Below are 22,397 nucleotides of genomic sequence, written 5' to 3'. Positions count from 1 at the left end.
AATAGATGCTCATGACTTGTGACACCCGGTTTGGGCTGTGTCGGGTTGTACTTCCGCTAACTATTATCATTAAAGCATATTTAAACTGCTTATGAACTGGTCAACTGTTTTAAAGGGATGAAATGGGTTTAGTTGGCTGGCCTTGTCCCCACGAGAGGCGCCATCATGATCGGGACTGGATTTCGGGTCGTGACAAGTTGGTATCAGAGCCTAGGTTACATAGGTCTCATGAGTCATGAGCAGGTTTAGTAGAGTCTCGCGGATCGGTACGGAGACGTCTGTATTTATCCTCGAGAGGCTGCAGAACCTTTAGGAAAACTTCACATTCTTGAATTCTTATCGTGCGTCCTTGATTCAGCTTGAAAAGTAACTCTTGCAATTCCTTCCACGCATTTGCATGCACGCATGAGTGCTCAGTATCAGATGTGCATCGATGGCTTGTGATTTCCCTGATCAAGGAGCGATGTGTGACCTCTGTGAGTTGATGATGGGCCAGTCTGAAGGACATGAGGGCAGGATCTTTGCCTATGGCTTGAGCACGGAGGTGCTGATTGTGTGAGCAAGTGTTTTGAACTGATATGTTCGGTAGTGTCCCTAGTAGTGGAAGTGACGGCCGCATGGCTATGTGACGAGTATGTTGTGACTGCAAGATGTATTCTATGAATTGGAAGCGGCGAGTTATGGGTGTGTGAAGAATCTTTTCGTGTTTCCCAGTTGATGGTGAAGTAAATTTCATGTTGTGGTATGAGTTCAGGCTCAGGAAGACTAAGTGACTGTGTAATGTGTATGACGGTGGAAGGTATACAGAAATGTTATATTGAGGCGAAGCAGGTGGGTTATCTCCTGCGGAGTGCTCTGAAGTGGTGTGATCTTTATGTGTATGTTAGAAGATCTCATGTGTAATTGAAAAGTACGTGTTGAAATTTGAAATTTCGGGTCGCTTAAGAGAGTGGGCTTAACTGTTGCGGGGATGAATGCGAGATTTGCAGAAGATTTAAAGTACCGGATGGTCTTTGTTTCGCGAGCTTATGAAGGATTGAGTTTAATCTCACTATGATATTATGCACCAATAGAGTATATGCTTTATGAGTTATTAGGTGTGTTTAGATCTATGGCTTCGAGCCAAGTGGGGGAGTTTGCTATTGATTAAGTTGATTGCACGATTAGGTGCTATGTTGGTTCCAGTTTGAGGTGTGTTGGTGAGTCAGTGATGGCTCACGGAGATTGAAGTCGAGGATGGCTCGAGTGAAGGAAAATTTTGACAAAGGTTATATGGTGCTTCATAGTGTGAGAGAATCACGAGATGTCTTAAGTTGTTGTGGACAAGAATGCTCGATGCATAGAGCAGGATGGTGCTGGATTGTAATGGAATGATGTCACAATCTGCGGTGTCAGAGTGCTAATGAGGCACGGGTGGTTCTGTTCGTTTGATCAGGTAAATTGCAGTTTGAATAAGAAGTGAATGACTTGCGAGAATGGTTCTAATGTGTTCAAGAGTCTGCATGCATCAATTGAGTATTCTAAAGTTGCATATGCGGTTAGAAACTGAGTTTCATTGAAAGATGTCAAGACTTGTGGTACTTTTGGGAATGTTTAAGAAACTATTCAGCGATTTATGAGCCTTAGATAGTGTGGCTTTATGCTTGGGTTCCGTGTGGTAAGTCTAGGTTGAAGAATTGTGATGTTATAGCAAGAATGAGTATCGAGTTGAAGGTAAATCGGAAGGAAATTCGGATAGCTGGGATAGCTTGGTAGTAGGCCTAGTTGGCATGGTAAGGATATGATTAGCTCTTGGATGTTTATAAGATAATGAGTTTCTGCAGGTGTTTTGCGACAATTCTCTTGGGTGTTAGTGACCTGCATAGTTCGGTCGAGTTAGAAGGATTCAGTCCTGACGATTTAGATTTGTGCAAATGGGATTCGGGGAGTTCTAGATGGTTTCCACCACAGTTAGAGAGGTATATTTTTCATATTGGCGTGAAGAGCATGGGATGTATAGTGATTTTCTTCTAAAGGGGACCAATGGAAAGTTCTTTACTAGTTGAGTACGTAGATGTTTGTGGCTCGAAAGGGATATGAATTTCTCGCGGTTATCCTAGAGTGGTACGGTTTATGCGGTATGTTGTGTAAGACTGAGATTTACATGTGTAAGGTCACGGTTCAGATTTGAATGGAATGTCATAAATTTTTAGGCGGCACGGGCAGTTTTAGGTGATTAGAGAAACGAGCTTCAGATGATTAGGGTGAAGGATCTTCAAATGATTAAGGAAAGGGTATTGCTAACCATAGTAATTTGACGAGGGTATATGTTTCAGAAAAGGCAATGTGACTAAGTTGATGGCACTTCGGTAGTATTCCGGCACTTTTAGGCTAGATCGGCTGGTGATATTCGGGTTTGCTGGGTGGCACAGGGAAATTTTTGAGTATCTATCGTGGAATGATTGGGTATTTGAGGCGTAGCATGTATTCGGACGGCAAAATTGGGATTGGATACGGTGATTCATGGGCCGTGTGGATTTGGAGACGGAAGTTCTCATATTCAGGCTATGTTGTGGTTGTGGATCGTGTGTATCGGCACTGTTTAGTGACTACCGGGATTTGGAGGCCCTAGTGGATCTTTCTTTGCTTGGTATGTTAGATTTTGGATATGATATTGGGGTTTAGACTGGTTGTCTCAGAGTTGGGTTATTCTGGACCATTGCGCTATGGGCTATGCCGGAAAATGCCACGGATTGAGTGGCGATGTTCGACGGATTATGTCCTATTGGGGATTATTTTATATTTCGAAGACCCAGCGGACGGCCAGGAAGGATTTGCCTTTCTAGTTGGGCTCTTTTGATGAGTATCAGTGCTGAGGCTCCTCTTTCTAAATGAGATTGAGTTCCACGAATATGCAGGCTAGAAAGATGCTATTTGCTGCTATTCTATCTATTTGTGCATCAAGTTCGAAGAAGATCTCAATTTATAATGAAGAAATGAATATTGTTCCAGTTCCGGTGGTGAGGGACTTTTCGGGTGTGTTTCTTGTGGTCGGCATGTCGCCGGGCGAGGTTGTTGATTTCGGTATTGATTTGGTGTCTTGCACCGCATCGTATGGCACCGACAGAGTTATAGAGGTGGAAGGAGCAGCTTCAAGTTTCCTTGATAAGGAGTTCGTTGGCAGGCCAATGTGGGTGAGTGTTCTATCTTGAGTCGGCTTGGTTGGCTCCGAATGGCATTGTAGAGGGAGGTATTGATTCGGCCGTTGTTGAGCTTATCAGTGATTTGGGGAGGTCTATGAGTTACCTTTCTATGTTGCGAGGTGTTATGAATTGTTAGTTATAGGCATATATGGTGCGGTTCAATTGGGATCTCTTAGTGGAATTCAAGCGAGAAGAGTAATTGGGAGTTGCTCAGTAAATGACGTATCGGTTATGTCCTATCGGGTTGCGTGGCGTATGTTATTTGCTTCGTGGTGGTTATGATGAATGCTTTGGCTTCAGAAATCATATTGCGCATGGTTGTCGATTTGGAGCATAGTGACTTGTGGTGTCTCATGTGGACCAGTGTTTGGATAGGGTCGCGCATTGCAGCGAAGTTATGTGGAGGTATGACCCTTTGGGTTAGATTCGTGTGTTCTGATTCTATGATGTGTGACGGGTTCTCAGCTTTGTGTGGGGTGATACTAGTGAGCTTGCGGTACAGCTCTTTCGTTTGAGTCATTTTTCATGATTTGAGTATGTTCGGACCGTTTCTTATTGGTGCGCGTATTATGCAAGTTGTGGCTTAGGCCTGTATTGATGTGTCATATCACTAGAGTGGTGTGTTGGATTCGAGGTGATCGTTGGGATCATCAATGAAAACGAACGGATTTGATTTCAGCTTGTGGGAAGGATAATATCGAGGTTCGGCTCGGGAATCTGCTGTGGTATTAGCCAAAAGGGAAGTGGCTTCATCAATGGTTGATCCGAGAAATGGTGATGGCTTACTGCGCGTTTTAGTTACCAGTTGCAGTATATGTAAAAGTGTTAGAGTGAAACTTCAGCAGATAAGGGGTTTTCTACCGGTATTCAGGCATTGTGTGCAGCTGCTGTGAATGGAAGTCATCGCTACAGGAATTGGAGTTATGTGGTATATCAGGTAATTGCACCTGAGGTTGCAGGTATGGGTTATTACAGCTGGTTCGGGCTTATTCTGAATATAGATGTGAGGTTCTGATCTTGTGTATGATTTCGGAAATGGAATTGTGGTTCTAAGGTTTTTGGGCTAGATTGGGTTGTGAAATTTCAGTTACAATATGTTATTGGACCTATATGAGATGGGTGACGTGGGATCACCCCCGGGTATATGCATGGTAAGGTTATTCAGCGATTGGTTGGCTTTTAGAACAACTCTGGGTACGTTCGAGGACGAACGTGTGTTTAAGTAGGGGAGGATGTAACGACCCGACCGGTCGTTTTGAGCTTTTGCACTTTGATCGCCAGTTCTCGGGCATGACTTGCCCCGTGTAATGTGTTATGACTGATGTAGATCATTGGTCTTGGTTTTCACGAAAATCGGTATGAATTTGAAAGAATAGTCTTAGTTGAAAACTTTGGATTTGAAAGGTTTGACCAAGAGTTGACTTATTTGTATATGAGCTCGTATCGGAGTTTTTATGATTTGGTTAGCTTCGTTAGGTGATTTGTGATTTAGGAGCGCGATCGGAATTGGTTTTGGAGGTCCGGTGTAGAATTAGGCTTGAATTGGCGAAGTTAGTATTTTGGCGATTTCTAGTTGGTAGGCGAGAATTTGATCCGAGGGTCGGAATGGAATTCCGAGAGTTGCAGTAGCTTCATTATGTCATTTGGGATGTGTGTGCAAAATTTCAGGTCATTCGGACGTTGTTTGGTCGAGGTTTTGATCGAAAGTGTATTTCGGAAGTTTTTGGAAACTTAGGCTTGAATTCGATGAGTTTTGAGTAATTTGATGTTGTTTGAGGTGTTTTGATGATTGGAACAAGTTTGAATGATGTTATGGGTTATGTTGGTAGGTTTGGTTGAGGTCCCGAGGGCCTCGGGTGAGTTTCGGGTGGTCAATCGGACCACTTTGTGCCTTAAAAGATAGCAGAAAATTTGCAGGTTCAGAGTTGCAGGATTTTGTTCTCTGCGATCGCATAAGAGGTCCTGCGATCGCATAGGAGGATTTGTGGGGGCTGTTCTGCTATTCACTGCGTTCGCAGAGTATAGCTTGCGATCGCATAGTTTGGGGAATTTGTTCCTCGCGAACGCGGTTGAGGCATCACGATCGCATAAGAGTAAAGTAGACCTGAGGTCTTAGTTAGATTTTGTCCATCGCGAACGCGGAAGGTTTTCGGCGATCACATAGAGAATTTGGGCAGTGCATTGAGATCGCATGGGATTTGATGCGTTCGTATAGAGTTAATTTGGAGCCAAGATTTTTTGTGCTTCGCGATCACAAATGTTTTCCCGTGATCGCATAGAAGGAATTTAGCCTGGGCAGAATATTTTTAAAGTCATCTTGTTCGCGAATGTGGGTCTATTTTCACCCATGGCTGCTCGTTTTTGGAGATTTTTGAAGGAAATTAAAGAGGGATTCAAGAGGAATCGACATGAGGTAAGAATCTTGGCCTTAAAACTCGACTATATTGTGAAATCCACCTAGAAATTCATGGAAATTAAGCCTAAAATTGAAGAATTAGGGCTTGAAAAATTGGACTTTTGATTTGGGATTTGAAAGGCCATTTGGGGTGGAATTTGAGAACTTTTGATATGTATGAACTCGTGGGAAGATAAGGAAACCGTTGATGTAAAAATTTCTGAGTTTCGAGAAGTGGGCCCGGGGCTCGGGTCTTGGTAATTTGTGGATTTGTGCCCGTTATTGATTGTTTTCGCTTGGACTTTGTTCCCTTAGCATATTGTGATGTATTCGTTCTGATTTTGGATAGATTCGACGCGCGTGGAGGCCGATTTGAGGGGCAAAGGCATCGCGAGCTAGAGATTTCGCTCGTTCGAGGTGAGTAATGATTGTAAATGATATTCTGAGGGTTTGAAACCCCGGAATTGCACATCGTAGTGCTATATTGAGGTGACTTGCACGCGGGATAGAGAGCGTAGGGTAGAGCACCGTTGGGGATTGTGACTTGGTCCGTCCCGATTGATGAATTTACTGCGTATTTGACTGAAATTTACTTGTTATCATCATAATTTGGGATGATTGCCATATTTGGGCTTCGTGCCAGCTATTTGAACCCTTCGGGGATTGTTGTTGATATTTCCTCACTGTTTTGATTTACTGGAACTCAGTCATGTATTTTCCACTGTTTTAAGACTCAACCAAGTTTATTTTGCTTTAACACTTGAAATGATATTTCCAATAATATTTTGGGCTGAGCATCATATTTTATTGTTGCCCGAGTGGCTGGTGTGATTTTTGACTGAGCAAGGCCGAGGGCCTGTATTGTGAGGATACTTTTGGATCGGGTTGCACGCCGCAGCAGTGAGATACTGATTTGATATGCGGCCGAGGGCCTAGATTTGATGCCACGAGATGGCTCGATATTGCGCTTGGGCCGTAAGGGGCCCCTCCCGGAGTTTGCACACCCCCAGTGAGCGCCGTCGACGATAAATATGGATCGGGTTGCACGCCGCAACGATATATGGATCGGGTTGCGCGCCGCAGCGGTACTGGTACTGTTCTATGTGTTTACTTTATTTCATTTGTCTGCCATTATCTGTTGTTTGTGCTACTTCATGTGATATCTACCGGATTGCCTGACATCATCTGTTAATCGAGTGTGGTGCCCGAGGGGCAGACTTCTATGCCTATCTGCACTATTTGTTTTGCAATAATTTGCATAACTGTTGAAAAAGTCATTTGCAAAAGAGGTTTTAAACCGAGCTAAGATATTTCTAAAGAGTTCACAGCTTCACTGCTTTTCTCAAAGGGTTTTACACTACTTCTATACAGCATGATAGTTTGCTCTACGTGATTTCTTACTGCTCAGTTGTTATTTACTTTTATTACTCACTGAGTTGGAGTACTCACTTTACTCCCTGCACATCGTGTGCGGATGCAGGTATTTGTTCACCTGGTAGCGGGTTTTGAGCTGGTCGACGGCTAAGTTATCGGAGTTTAGCGAGGTGACTTCCAGCGTTCGCAGCACCGCATTTCTTCCTTTTGTTTATTAGTCTTATTTGAAATGTTTTCAGGCCTTGTAGTTGTAGTTATACTCTAATAGATGTTCGTGACTTGTGACACCCCGGTTTGGGCTGTGTCGGGTTGTACTTCCGCTAACTATTATCATTAAAGCATATTTAAACTGTTTATGAACTGTTCAACTGTTTTAAAGGAATGAAATGGGTTTAGTTGGCTGGCCTTGTCCCCACGAGAGGCGCCATCACGACCGGATCTGGATTTCAAGTCGTGACAGAAGAGTTGCACCTCTTCAGATTCCAGCCCAACTTTGGATATAAATACAAGGCTATTCTGCTAAGAATTTCCATACGATTTTCTGAGTTTCTCCTCCTTCTTCTGCATACTTTTAACATCAAACAAAGCAACAGTAAGTGTGATTTTCTACTGAACTTTGTGTTCGCTGAAACACTGGGGTTTGAAGTACCACTACACCAGTGTGTAATTCGTTCTATCCTGGGAGGAAATAATCCATAACATTGGGTACTAGGAAGGGATTAAATTCCTTAAGGAAACACTGTGAATTCAGTGGGCTCGAAATTGGTTTTTATCTCTTTACGTTTTCTGTTTATATATTATTCTGCTTTGTTTTTTCCAGAATTAGTTTACAAATACAGTTGACTAACAATCCTGGTTCCGCCTCTAAGTTTGACGCTTCAACTTAAAGTTGAGTCATTATACTAGTCATATGTACACGATATGAGGATACGTAATGGAACTATTTTCTTAATTTTATGTGGATTATTTAACTATATATAAGTGAAGGTTCTTTGGACGACCAAAGGTATTTCGGTATTTCGAGTTGCTTCGAATTGTACATTCTATAGTATCATGTGTACAATTTATCGCATAATTCTATTTGTAGTGTTCTTCGTATATTTGAGAACATATTTCGTATGCACTTGTGTCCCTCTTATTTATATTGCTTTTCAAAAATAGTACTTAGATAAAATTAGTGAGAAATTAATTATTTACCTAGTTCAAGTAATTTCAGATTTTTATTGTAGTAATGCAGTTTAACGTTTTTTCTTAATTTGGTTATCTTCTAATTATAGTTGTACTTTTTTTTAGTTAGAACATTAAAACTTTTCCAATTAAACTTAAATTTTCAGATTTGGTTAACGTTATGCATTTGGAAAGTTTGATTTTTATTATTTTAATTCATTAAAACATTCCTATTCAAGTTAAATTTTTAATCTGACCAGAACTCCTAAATTTTGATGAATTTCTAAACACATTAAATTGTTTTCCTATTTGAGTTAAATTTCAAAGATTTTGGTACTTAGTTTCTAATCAAAACTTTTAAATTTTAGTAAGTATGATAAAATATTTACTTCTTTAACTTAAAAGTTTAAATTTCTTTGATTACTTTCATTTATAATATTTGGTTAGAAATTTATTATGATGAAGTCTTGATGTATATAAATAGCCATGATATTCTATTTCTCATAAGTGTCATTTCTTAAAGAAAACTATTCAACAATAAGCTTTATATTATACTCCTTCTTTATAATTTTATTAGCGATGGAAGGTAAGAAGACTAGAGGACGACAAAAAATTCCAATGAAAAAGATAGAAAGTGAAGACGACCGCTATGCGACATTTTCAAAGCGTCGTTCGGGTCTATATAAAAAAGCTAGCGAACTTGTTAAGCTATGCGATGTTGACATTGGAATTGTACTCTTTTCCCCAACCGATAAGCCTTTCTCATTTTTTCATCCTACAGCTGAAGCAATTATTGATCGTTTCTTCAATCCTAATACGCAATTAAGTGAAAGCAATCGCCTAGTTGCGGCTCATGCACGAAACAAAGTGGATCAACTCAACAACAGGAGGGAAGTGTTTGATAATATAAAAGAAATTACAAGTGCTCATGCTCTTCTACTTGACAAAATGAAAGAAAGTGGCCAAAAATACTGGTGGGAGTCAATTGAGCAGTTTAATGCAGATGAAGTAACAAAGTTTGAAGATTGGTTAAGCACAAGTATTTTTAATATGAATAATCGCTTGAAGCAGTTGGAAAATGAGGCTTCTTCTTCATCATCGTCTTCTTCTTAGGCTTCACTAAAAAATAATTAATGCACCTAATGTTTAGGAAGTGAGGTATTTTATTTTGTACTTTTTAGTTTGTTTTAATGATGCTACAAGTTGTATTCTGCTAAAATTAATTTTCATTATTAATATATGATAGCTTTTATTTTTTACTATATGTTTTCTCCGATGTGAATTCTTACTTCTGTATTCAGACATAATTTATATCTTATAAATATCACAATCAAAATATAACGTGGCTAAGGATTTCTAGTATAGAGAAAGATCTAATAGAAAAAGCACATTTTAATGTGTTATGCTCGTGAAAAAAAATACGGTAAGATATACCCCTCTACTATCAAAAAATGTTTAAATTTATCCTCCATTTTACTATCAGTATATTTGTGCCGCTACCGTTATACTTTCGTTCAAAAATACCCTTAATTTGAACGGAATGCCACGTGGCAGGTCAGAAAAAAATATCCACCCCATTTTAAATACCCGATTCACTTAAGATCTGCCCCTAATTAGACCCATTACCTGACCCAACCCGTCATAATCTCTTTCGTGTTCTCTTTTTTAATTGGTAAATACATAAAGAGTTACTTCAGCAAATGGTTCAACGAATTACCACCATGCCTATTTCATTCTTCTCATTGCCATTAACTTCAACAGTGTTGTCAATGACCAATTTGAGCAAAAGATCAAGAAATCAGAGGAACCCATTTCGTCTTCTTCAAATTTTCTTAGAACCATAACAATGGCATTTATAAGTTTCTTCAACAACTTCGAGGTATGATTACTTTATAAATTCAAATCAGCAACAACAAATAATTTTTACCCATAATTTCAATTTTGCTTTCAGATATGGGTTGCGAAAATTCAAGCTCCAAAGCTTCTTCAATAGTGGTTTAGCTCATGTGTACAAATCTCACCTCCCAATTCACTGATAAAAGTTATAGCTTCTGAACTGATGCATTGAGTTCTTTAACTATTTCTCACATTGAAGTTTAAAAAAATCAAGATTTACAGCTACTGTATAACGAATTTAATTCTAACACTATTTCTCTTCCTCCTCCTTCCGCCTGGCAGTTGCCAGTCGGAGTTGCTTAGGAACCGAAGATTCGGAAATGCTTTTCGGAGCCCCGAGAAACAGGATGGTGTTGTAGTGATAGTGAAGTGGTGGTGATAGCAGCGTAATAGACGAACTCCAGTGGAAAAAGCCATGAGATTAGATTGTGAAAATTAGTTTTGAGGGTTATGTGTGTGTAATTTTATGCCATAGAAGTTGAAGAAGCTCAGCTATGGTGGGGAGAAGCGGAGCTAGGGGGAGAGATGAAATAAGTGTTAAATTGTTTAGGATTTTCTAAGTGGGGCAATTTGGGTCGAGTAATTGGTAATTTTTAAGTGAATCTGGTATTTAAAATTTGGGGGTGGGTCTTTTTGTTCCTAACCTGCCACGTGGCATTCCGTCCAAATTAAGGGCATTTTTGAACCAAAGTATAAGGGTAGGGGAACAAATATACTGATAGTGAAACAGAGGATAAATTCAAATAATTTTTGATAGTAGAGGAATATATCTGACCCTTTACCAGAAAAAAAATAGTTAGATCTGAAGACAAGAAGAAATACTTAGATATGGAAAAAAATCTATCGTTACCTTATATTTTTAGTATGCAATATAATTAAGAGAAATAGCACATATATATGAGTTCATCCAAAAATTTATCATGTCTAATAAATCTTTGTTTCTTCTTGATCTTGAAGGATCGTGCATTCTTCCTTTGCTTTTGAAAGAAATTAAGATGGAAACCTTTTACCTCTCGTGAAGTTTAAGTTATATGCACTAACGAAATTTTCACAATATTTAAAAACGATAATTAATTACAGATGACTCTATTTAATAATATCGATTCATAACCAAGAATAAATAACAATATAAAAATATTTACCCTAATTTTTTATCGGCGGGTAGGCTGAATTGATAGCGGTAACATTTTTTTATAATGGAGAAATCCTAAAAGCTAGTGGCACATGATTTGAAACTCAGTGAACAATAAGTTTGTCCCTCTACACTTCTCTACTTAAATATTAGACTTTTATTTACGATGAATTTTAAACTCGTAACGTGCATCTGACCCACACATTAAACATTGCATTCTTAAAACTAGCTAGACCAAGGCCCGAGACAATTGAAGATTGGAACTTTTCATAGCTTCAGGGAATATATGATGATTATTGATTACTGTTAGGGGTAGCAAAATGGTTAAAAGAAAACAGTTAACCACCCATATTATTCACTAAAAAATAGATTGGATAATGAACTTTTTAAAAACGGATCAAATATGGATAAGAACCATATTACGCATTTAGAAAATGGTTAACCAATGGGTAATCAATGGGTCTATCTTTTACATTTATAAAGCCTCAAATTGGGGGTTCCTCAAGTTAGGGAGACTGATAATTCTCTCATAAGTGATCATATGCAAGAAGTCATGGATAATATGGTTACCCATATTATCCGTCAGTTAACCCATTTTTTATCCGTATTAAATATGGATTGGGTCGGATAATTTATCTGTTTTTTATTACCCATTTTCGACCCGAACCATATCCAATTCGACCCGCCTGTTTGCCACTCCTACTCACAGCTAATAATAATCTGGAAAGTGCAAGACAAGTCTGAAGAAAGGAATGAAGTTGTTATAAGAACTCAATTGACCTTTAAATTAGGAGTGTCATTCCACCTTTTCTTTTGTTAGCTTTTCTACTACATATGAGTGTCGCCTTATGAGTCACATTATTTCTTTAGTGTATTTGTGCAAATTCTACGTCATTATAACTAGTTGGTTAACTTTTAAGGGTTTTTTCCGAATGAATAATGAAAAAAGAAACGAAAATTGAAAGCAATACAAAAATTATTCGGTGGCACGTATATTGGCTCTGATGTAACTTATTACTGTACTCCCTTGGTTGGGATGAAGGGCATGAGGATGGGTTCAATGGTTGCGAGAGGAAATTACTTCATTTTAGATAATATTTTACTTATGAAAGGCTATTTTCAATTTTATCCAATTTTGCTCCAGCCTCCATGCCAGCTGACTAATTATAAAATAGGGGCATATATGACTAATTTTGCAAAGCTTAATGACAAATTTGGAGCAAACTTCAATAGAATGTATTTATTTATGTCAGTTTCAATGTTAACTTATAAGAAAAGATTACGAACATGCCATGCACACACTTTTCTGCTTACACCTCCTTTTTAGTTCATAGACATATATGGCCTTGTGAAGAAAATAAATAGAATGGTAATATGTATACGGTAAAAATCAGAAGGCCCGATTTTATGGCCGTTGTAACGCTTCGCAAGCGCGTCTCCAAAGGCTCGAGGCATGGCTCGAGGTTCGACCCTGAGGGTTCCTAACGTTCGACCTCGGGACAATTATCATGGGAGAGCGGGAAGTTCCCTAGGCGCATGATCAAAGCTGACAAAACCTGCAAGAGAAGCACTAGTCTGTACCAAACTAGCGAATAGCTATACCGGCTATGTTTCTTTGTAATATATGCATCTGTACCATGTTGGAATTTCCCCTTATATATAAAGGGGATCCTTGTTATTTTGTAACATATACAATATACAATACTCTGCATTGAATACAAGAATAAAAACATTCTCTACTCTCTAACTTAAACATATTCTCCTTTGATCTTATTATTTACATTTATTGTATTTCATTGATTGCTATTCATTTATTGCTCATCATTGATCATAAAAGAGCCCTCATCAAGGCCTTTAGAACTGTTTATTCCCCGCCGACTGTCCACAACCTAATGTATAGCTCGACCTCGAGGCCCCGTATTAGCCAGCTCGAGCCCCCAATTCTCAGCCATTCGGTTTGCTTAACATGTTGCCTTCAAGCTCTTAACCTATTTTCTAGTCACACACTTAGCATCCATTGCTTAACAACTAGCATAAAAATAAATCACGTATTTTTAGAACCACAAAATCAAATCTATTTGTACTTACCATTTTCAAGGTAAATAGTTTGGCGCCCACCGTGGGGCTAAAAATAATAGTGATTGTTTTCTTGCTGGTTTACTACATAACGCAAGTTATCTTTCACGTTTTTTCTTGTCCAAAGTATCTTTGATTTCAGGTCAAAATGTCAAACTCAGTGAATGCACAGGAGAACAACGGTCCTGAGGACCATGGAGAGAATGGTGTAGCTGTTCCAAGTATTGGTGTACCACCACGAAACCTTGAGGATACACTAGAACCAATTCCCGTGGACGTGGTCTCGCAACGCCCAACACGCCAATATAAGCTCCCATACCGACATGAGTATACGCCAAGAGAACCAACAAGAAGCTCAGAAAACCCCGGCTCGGGAGGAGCGAGAGGTTAGCCTTCATGTCATTTTTGAAATGCTGCAGGCACAACAGCTGGCGATTGCTCAACTGCAAAGCCACCAAAAAACTCCAAGCACAGCAGCACCGGAGGCAGCCCCTTGAGCCGAACAAGTACCAGAAATATCAAGCAACAACGGGTCAGCAGTCGACCCTGCTATCATAAAGATACTCGAGGACCTCACCAAGAAGATTGAATCGGGCGAGAAGAAGATAGAAGCCAATGATAAAAAGGTGGAGACTTACAATTCTAGGGTCGATCAAATTCCGAGCGCACCCCCAATCCTGAAGGGTGTAGATTCGAAGAAGTTCGTACAAAAGCCATTCCCACAAGATGCTGCTCCAAAACCCATCCCAAAGAAGTTCAAAATGTCCGATCTTCTGAAATACTACGGAACCTCGGACCCCAACGAGCACGTCACCGCTTACACTTGTGCAGTGAAGGGCAATGACCTAAAGGACGACGAGATTGAGTCCGTCCTACTAAAAAAGTTCGGAGAAACACTTTCGAAGGGGGCCATGATGTGCTACCAAAACCTTGCCCCAAATTCAATAGACTCATTTGCCATGCTGGCAGATTCTTTCGTAAAGGCACATGCCGGTGCCATCAAGGTGGCTACAAGGAAATCCGACGTCTTCAAAATCAAACAAAGAGAAAACGAGATGTTGCGGGAGTTTGTGTCTCGCTTTCAAATGGAGCGAATGGAATTACCACCAGTCTCCGACGATTGGGCCGTACAGGCCTTCATTCAAGGTTTGAACGAGCGGTGCTCGATAGCTTCGAAGCAGCTGAAGCAGAACTTGGTTGAATATCCCGCCGTGACCTGGTTGGATGTCCAAAACCGATACCAATCGAACATCAGGGTCGAGGACGGCCAACTAGGAGCCCCCTCGGGCCCCGTATATCCTAGCAGGCTTCTAGCAAAGGAGCCAAAACCAAACAAGGAAAGGTACCAACCATACACTGAAGATAGAAGAAATGCCCCAAGGTGTAACATACCCCGAAATGATCAAAGGATAGATCGAGGTCAGAATCCTCTGGGACTCGTAAGCAGAGCCGGACAATAGACACACAGGACCGACGAAGGCACCCCGATTGTCGAATACAACTTCAACATTGATGTTTTAGACATCGTCTCTGCCATCGGTAAAATCATAGAAACTAGGTGGCCAAAACCCATACAATCAGATCCGTCACAAAGGAACCCCAATCTGGTGTGCGAGTTCCACGGCACGCACGGCCACAGGACCGAAGACTGCAGACAGCTCCGAGAGGAAGTAGCCCGACTACTCAGCAAAGGGCACCTCCGAGAGTTCCTCAGCGACCGAGCCAAAAATCAATTCCGGGAAAGAGAGGCGAACAGAAAAAATGAAACGGAAGAACCAAAACATGTCATCCACATGATTGTTGGAGGAGTCGACATCCCACAGGAACCCATCATCAAACGAACAAAAATATCCATCACCAGGGAAAAGCGAACTCGGGGTTACATACCCGAGGACGCTCTCACGTTCAGCGACGAGGACATCGAGACCCTGTCTCAACCTATAACGACGCACCGGTAATCTTTTTTCTTGTAAATACATTTCAAGTTAAACGTGTACTTTTGGATCCAGGTAGCTCGGCCAACATTATCAGGTCGAGGGTGTTGGAGCAGCTTGGACTGCTCGACCAGATCGTGCCCGCCTCTCGAGTCCTCAACGGATTCAACATGGTGAGTGAGACAATGAAAGGATAAATCACCCTCCCGATCAACGTGTCCGGCACGACCCAAAGTGCCAAGTTTCATGTCATCGAAGGAGAGATGAGATACAATGCCTTACTCGGAAGGCCATGAATACACTGCATGAGAGCAGTACCATCAACTCTTCATCAAATGATGAAATTTCTGACAAAGGGAGGAATAAAAATCATGTACAGGGAACAGCATGCAGCAAAAGAAATGTTTACGGTACACGACGTGGCGCCAGCAGCGACGCCTTCAACATCAGAGGAGCTAAAGGACAAACAAACAGGGAAGTAGCAATCACGAGATACATTCTCGGCTACACCCGAATAGACGAGTAAGGACCGTACCGCGTCCCCAGAGCAAATGATTGAAGCACATCAAGGTTCGAAGCGCCATCACCACTAAGGTATGATCTTTTCCCCTTTTATTTCACATCTTACACTAACTTGTGTACAGGTGTCCGATCGGAACAATCGAAGCGTTTTCCAGCTTGAAGACCTCAGGTTTTAAAGCATGCATTGCACTCTTTTCCTTCGATCGGGCTTTATCCCAAGAAGGTTTTTACTGGCAAGGTTTTTAACGAGGCAACATCGATATGCTACCCGAGGAGAACTTAACAAGTATCCAAGTCTTCTATTTAATCAACCTCGAATACTGGGGGGCATCCCCTAAGGAGATCATCCCCCCAAAGAAGTCAAGAGAAGCCAAAAAGGGTCTCAGTAGGAAAATGATGTGTCGAGCCAAACGGTCGAATGAACCGTGCCCGCATAGAATAGTTGAACCCTGGACGACGAAACATGTATACTTGTGCCAAGTAATCAAGGAATATTTTTTCCATCAAAACACTTTGCGCTTTGAATAAATCCGCTATTTTTTCAAGAAACAACTCCAGAGCTAGAAATTCCCTGAACACTCGGGGACTGACGTCAAAAACTCAAAGTCACATGACCTCCGGGGCGAAAACTTCGAACTAGTAATCCCTCAATGAGGCAAATCCAAGTTTACACAAAATGGCTCCAGAGCCAAGAAACTCTCGATGTCTCGGAGATTGTCACCAACGGTCACCCAATCAATTTGTCAACCCGAGGCTATAAGATCCCCTGCGGGCAACCTCAAGCTCATAAGACCTTCACGAGGCAATACCAAATCTGTAAGACCTCAAGCAAGGCATGAATTATACTTGCACCAAGTAATCAAAATCTGTAAGACCTCAAGCAAGGCATGAATTATACTTGTACCAAGTAATCAAAATTAGTAAGACCTCAAACAAGGCATGAATTATACTTGTACCAAGTAACCAAATCTGTAAGACCTCAAGTAAGGCATATTAAAATTATTAAGACCTTATAAAAAGGCATCATCCCGATCTTAAAGTTAAGGCTATATATTCGAACTTGTAAGACCCCTAAAAAGGCATACCCTCGATATAAACGTCGAAACTACTTCACTCGGGGACTAAAAGGTTCCGGCCAAATACAATGACTATGGTCACAAGGCTGTACCAGCCAAACTAACGCGACTCAGGGACGCCCGACCGTCGCTATAAAATCACAGGCCTTCAGTTACTTCGAAAAAACTTCGAAAAGAATCAGTTAATCAGGCTACCCTCATCATAAGCAAAAGAGCTTCGATCATATCAGCTCCAAACAATAAGCTTCGAAACAATTCAGCCATCAAGCGAAACCTCTCGAGGTGCTCATTTATAGCTACATAATGGCTCACAATCGAGGCTTTTATCGAGTCGTCGAAGAGTCGGGCGAACATAAAAACTTCAAAAAGTCTTTAACGAGAGAAAATAAAGCCCATATTAGAGGTCGTACCGACCCAATGCGTAAGAGCCATTGTCGTCAGCCCATATTAGAGGTTGTACCGACCCAATGCGTAAGAGCCACTGTCGCCAGCCCATATTAGAGGTCGTGCCGACCCAACGCGTAAGAGCCTAAGGGCCAGCTTGAAATTCAAAAACTTAAGGGTTAATGAGCTCGAGTGAAAATCCGACTCGAAGACTGAGCCCGAAACAGTTAACTGATAAGAACAAAGCATAAGAGCCACTGTCGCCAGCTTAAATTAAAGGTCCTGCCGACCAAACGCATAAGAGCCACTATCGCCAGCCTACGTTAAAAGTCGTACCGACCTTACACGTAAGAGCCTACGGGCCAGTTTAACAAGCCTCAGGGACGAATTATATACCTAAGAGTCATTACTCGAAGTCCAGTTCACCTGGCCAATTATCGACGAACGTATAAATTTAACACGAAGAAAGACGAGCGCAAGCAGACGGAAATGCACTAAAGATAAAACCGAAAGGTTTCCTTTTATATGTATACGTGAAAAAATACAAAAGCTACATTGGCAAGCGCTCTCTGAGATCCCTGTACAAAGAATCAAAAAGAAAAAGCCTAGTCTACTTCCCCCTCGGGGACTGTAGACGGTCGGCCTCCTCCTTATTATCTTCGATATCGGACAAGAGGAACTTGGCGTCATATTCATCCGCCTTGGCCTGTGCTATCTCTTCCAAGAGATCGAAGACCCTAGCGTGAGTCTCTTCAAGGGTTTCCCTCTGAGATTTACACCGAGCATATTCATTACTTCTGCTCTCTCGATCGGAAGAACCTCTCAACTTTGCTCGAACATCAGCAGTGTCTTTTAAATAAACGACCACTTTCTTGTCGGCCTTAGTCCGAATCTCTTTAGCCTCAGCCCGGGCGTCCACGACCTCGGCCTACATCTCCAAAAGGTCGGACTCGAGCCTCGCAATCCTGGTCGTCTGAACCGAGCTATTTTTGCGAGCATTTCGGAGTTGCACCTCGAGGGTGGAAGCCTTGGGCATCTACCTAAACCTTTAGCTCGGTACACTCATGCTTGGCCTGACTAACTTCACCCAAAGGCGTTCCAGGCTTTCCATCTTCCTCTGCAATTGAAGTATCAAAATGTTAATCTCCAAAGACAAGAGAAGAGATGTACATCCCCCCAAAACAAAGGTTACCCATCTTTCGAGGTAGCTTTCGCAGTTCCGACATCAACTCGCCTCGTACCGCGGGTAAACCAGCTCCCTTGCCCTTTTATCGCAAAGAAGCCTGAGGGATTTCCCCTCTTCTAAGGCTTTTTGCAACCTGGCTTCACAGCGAAGCAGCTCAGACTTGAGCTTGTCAAAGGCCTATTAAAAGGAAGCTCGATAAGAAAATGAGAGCACAAAGCTGAAAAGCCAATACAGTCGACCAAAACTCACCATAGAACAGAGCCGCTGAGCCTCATCAAAGGTTGAGCGCGCTCCTACTGGCCTGGTCTCATCGGCCCCAGAAGAACCACTCCCGATGGGAACACGGTCGTTGGATACCCCGACCGATTTGGGCGGCCCCTGGCCTCGAATTTCCCTCGAAGTACCTTCGACGGGAGAAGGAGGGGGTGGCAGAAAATCTTTATCCCTCGAAGTACCTTCGACGGGAAAGGAAGACGGCGGCAGAGGAGGAACCATATTTCCAAAGTTAGAAGCCTCAGATACCGCGGGCTCAACTGATACATCTTCTTTGAGCCTCCGAGCAGGCCTTGCCTTGCTATGAACACCCTCGTCCGTCGAGGACCCCTTCCGTTTGTTTTCAACCCTCGGCCCCGAAGCCGATGGTCTTTCCTCATCCCCGAGGGGACACGATCTCATCTCGGAAAATTCTCCGATGCCTGTGGTGACGGAGTCAGTACACACAGAAAGAAAATACCTTTCAAAGAAAGCAAACCACGCAGCACGTACCGTGGTGTTTTGCCTCCCATTTACCCTTGGATAGATCTCACCACTTACGCTCATCATAGGTCGAGCGGGCTGCCAGCTTCCAATCCCAATCCGTCAGGTTGGGGATCTCATATGGCATCTACGGGGTTTCTGCAGAAAAGAAAAGGAAAGCGTCTTTACAGAATTCGTCTCCACCATGAGCAAAAACGAAAACGATAAAAACACGAGTGTACCACTTACGTGTGACATTCCATCTCTCAGGAAGCTGCAGGAACTCCGCGAGGATAACATCGACAGTCCTTACTCGGACGAATCGATTCATCCACCCTTGGTCCCCATCTTCTTAATCATCGATAACAAAGGGCCTGGTGGATCGGCATCGCAAAGCTTTCAGGACTCAGCAATGAAAGGGTTGGTATAATTTGATGAGATGGCTAAGGCTGAACTCGAGCCCAGCTCCTTCCGCAAAGAACCTCATCATCACCACTATCCTCCAGAACGACGAGTGAACCTGTGCCAGGGTATCCCGATATCTTCGACAGAAGTCGAGCACAACCCTACCAAGGGGGCCCAACGTAAAGGGGTACGTGTATACGTTCAAAAACCCCTCTGTATAAGCCGTGATGTTCTCTTCCTGGGAAGGTACCTGCAGTACCACCTTTTCTCCCCATCCGCAGTCTCCCCTCTCTGCCTCGAGGTGCCCCTATCCTATTGTTGAAGTGAACCTTGATGCATGATCCTAATGGCTCTCGATATTAGGAGGTCTCTCTAACGAAAGGTCCATCCTCGAGACAAAGCATCTTAAGGTTGGCTCGCCAGACGCCGGCGGTGTACCGCCGATTGAGCGACAAGAAGAGGCGGAACCCTCCTCTTCTTGGTGAACAGATTTGGGCGTAGCAGCCATGGCTATGATAAAACAAGAGAAGGAATATGGAAACTCGGGCAAAAACTTTGAATTAAAATGATGGAAAGGCTGACGCAAGGACGAAGAACTTTACGAAAAGGGATAGCGGCTCAAAATAACAGAATCTTCAAAAAAGGAGGAAACAAACTCATATATAGAGCAAGCGGCGACTGTCCGCCTACTCTAGAGGCAAATTAATTTTGACTAGGCCATTATCACTTTCGGAATAGTGTACCAACGGGACCATCCCAGACGCTTCATGGCCATGCCATACAAGCGAAGTTGCGCACAATGTTTGGGGAGTCAGAGATTCCCGTATCAATCAAGCCTCGAGATGGTGCCCAATCTCGATGATCTCTGCTACCGTAATTGTAGGCTCTAAGGAGCCATCAATATCAATCTAAGCCTCGAGGTGGTGCCCGACCTCGAGTATCTCCGTCAAAGTGGATATAAGCTCTAAGGAGCCATCGACACCAATTTAGCCTCGAGATGGTGCCCGATCTCGAGGACCTTTGGTACTACAGAACGGACTCCATATGGGGGTCAACCTAAGCCTTGAGATGGTACCCAATCTCGAGGACCTTCGTAGTTGCAAGCGCGGGTAATTCACCCGAATTCCTTGGCCTTCGAACTACCTGAGCCCAAGCCGATTCTCTCTCGACATTTGTTAATAAAGCCTCAGGCTATTTTCACCTTCAGATCAATTTAAATGCTCTCTCGGCTACTTTAGCCCAGCGGCCATCCGAGTCCAAGCGTATCCTCATCCGGTGTCTATCTATGACGCCTTGGGACTATCTTTATTTTTCAAAGCAAGTTTTCGAGGTCGCCGAAGTTCAGATAAACTCTCACTCGGTGACTATTTGAAAAGGCCTGAGGGTTGTCTTTATTTTCAGGTGGTCAAACAACTCCGTCTCTCGAGGACTATCAACGGGGCCTAAGAGAGTTAGGTTTTATTCTTAAATTCGAGGCCCCACTCCCTCTCAATTCGAAGTCGCCAGTTCCGGCGGCCTAAGTTTGTATCAAGTCAATCCGGACTTGGTCTGAGGAATGGCAAAGGGTTTCAGGGAATATCATATTTACCAATCAAGAACTAAGGAAATCTTATGCCCAGGCCCGGTATTCGAGCCGATCGATAAAGTCATATGCTCAGATTCTTTAGAAACGCAGGCAAAGGGAAATCTAGCACAAATCAAAGACAAATTGAAGAAACATTTTGCATTAATAAACGATGATTACAAAAGCCCAAGAAGGGTCCTTACGCAGAAACAAAGAAGTAAAAAATAACAGCTAAAGTCTAATCTACTGTCGGAGGTACATCCAAGCAATATCTACGAGAACCATTCCTTCGGGGACCCTATTTCAATCTTCCAAGCTATGTCTTCGAGAACCTCCTCCGAAGCAGATTAAGATGAAAAAGCAGAAAAAGATGAAGAAAAGGCAGTAGCCCGCCACCGAGCAAAAGCTCTTCACAGGCCGGGAAAATTGTGGCTTGGTGAAAAATTTGGCTAGTATGGGTCTCGCTAGCACTACTATTGTGAAGACACTTCTTGAGACGTTGCACCGGTGTGGGATGCAACAGTTAGTAGATGAGGCCACTTCACTCCGGAGAAAGCAAAGGGAGTGAAGTGCCACACCAGGTTGAAGTTAAGAGAGATGAACAGTAGTTCAAGGACCACATATCCTCTAATGTAGGAACAATCTGAAGCCCATCTCTCATCATTTCGGGCCAACAACAACAAACCTGTACGATCCCACTCAGTGGGGAAGAGCTCTGAAAGGGAGCCATGGCATAACTGGCAAAATCGCTGTCGTGTGACCTTACGGTCACGGGCTCGAATAATGAAAAATAAAGTTTAGATGAGGAAGAAGAGAAGAAAGGAGTTGAAAGCTATTGAAGAATGACTTGATGGAGTTTGATTCAAGAAACCTCCCATTTATAGAAGGGCAGCAGCATAACCAACGGCGCAATCAATGCCTTTGGGAGACATACTGCTAGGTGCAATCAATGTTTTTTGGTAAACGAATCGGCGGTGATATGACCGCCGTTAGGGAGAATAAACCGACAGTGCAATGAATGCCTCTGAAGATGGATTGACAGGATGTTTCCAGTCGCTTGGAGCACTGACATCACAAGCATGATGCCATCACAAGATGTTCAAGAAAGTCAAGAGTCAGGACCGTTTCTTATCATTTTCATTCTAAAAAACGTGGGGACTATTTGTATACGGTATAAATCAGAAAGCCCGATTTTATGGCCGTTGTAACGCTTCACAAGCGCGTCTCCAAAGGCTAGAGGCATGGCTCGAGGTTCGACCCCGAGGGTTCCTAACGTTCGACCTCGGGGCAGTTCGAATCGATGATTACCATAGGAGAGTGGGAAGTTCCCAAGGCGCATAATCAAAGCTGACAAAACCTGCAAGAGAAG

General features: G+C 42.3%; 1 protein-coding gene across 1 annotated transcript; it reads left to right on the top strand.

The window, feature by feature from the left end:
* Nucleotides 8,698-9,231, top strand: LOC109229803 (agamous-like MADS-box protein AGL61). Its single transcript, XM_019395356.1, has one exon. The coding sequence runs from the start codon at nt 8,698-8,700 to the stop codon at nt 9,229-9,231; it is 534 nt and encodes a 177-aa protein (XP_019250901.1).

Source organism: Nicotiana attenuata, chromosome 7 (assembly GCF_001879085.1).
Source record: "Nicotiana attenuata strain UT chromosome 7, NIATTr2, whole genome shotgun sequence".
Classification (NCBI taxonomy): domain Eukaryota; kingdom Viridiplantae; phylum Streptophyta; class Magnoliopsida; order Solanales; family Solanaceae; genus Nicotiana; species Nicotiana attenuata.
The sequence above is the reverse complement of the archived record's forward strand: the minus strand, read 5'-3'. Positions and strand labels throughout refer to the sequence as shown.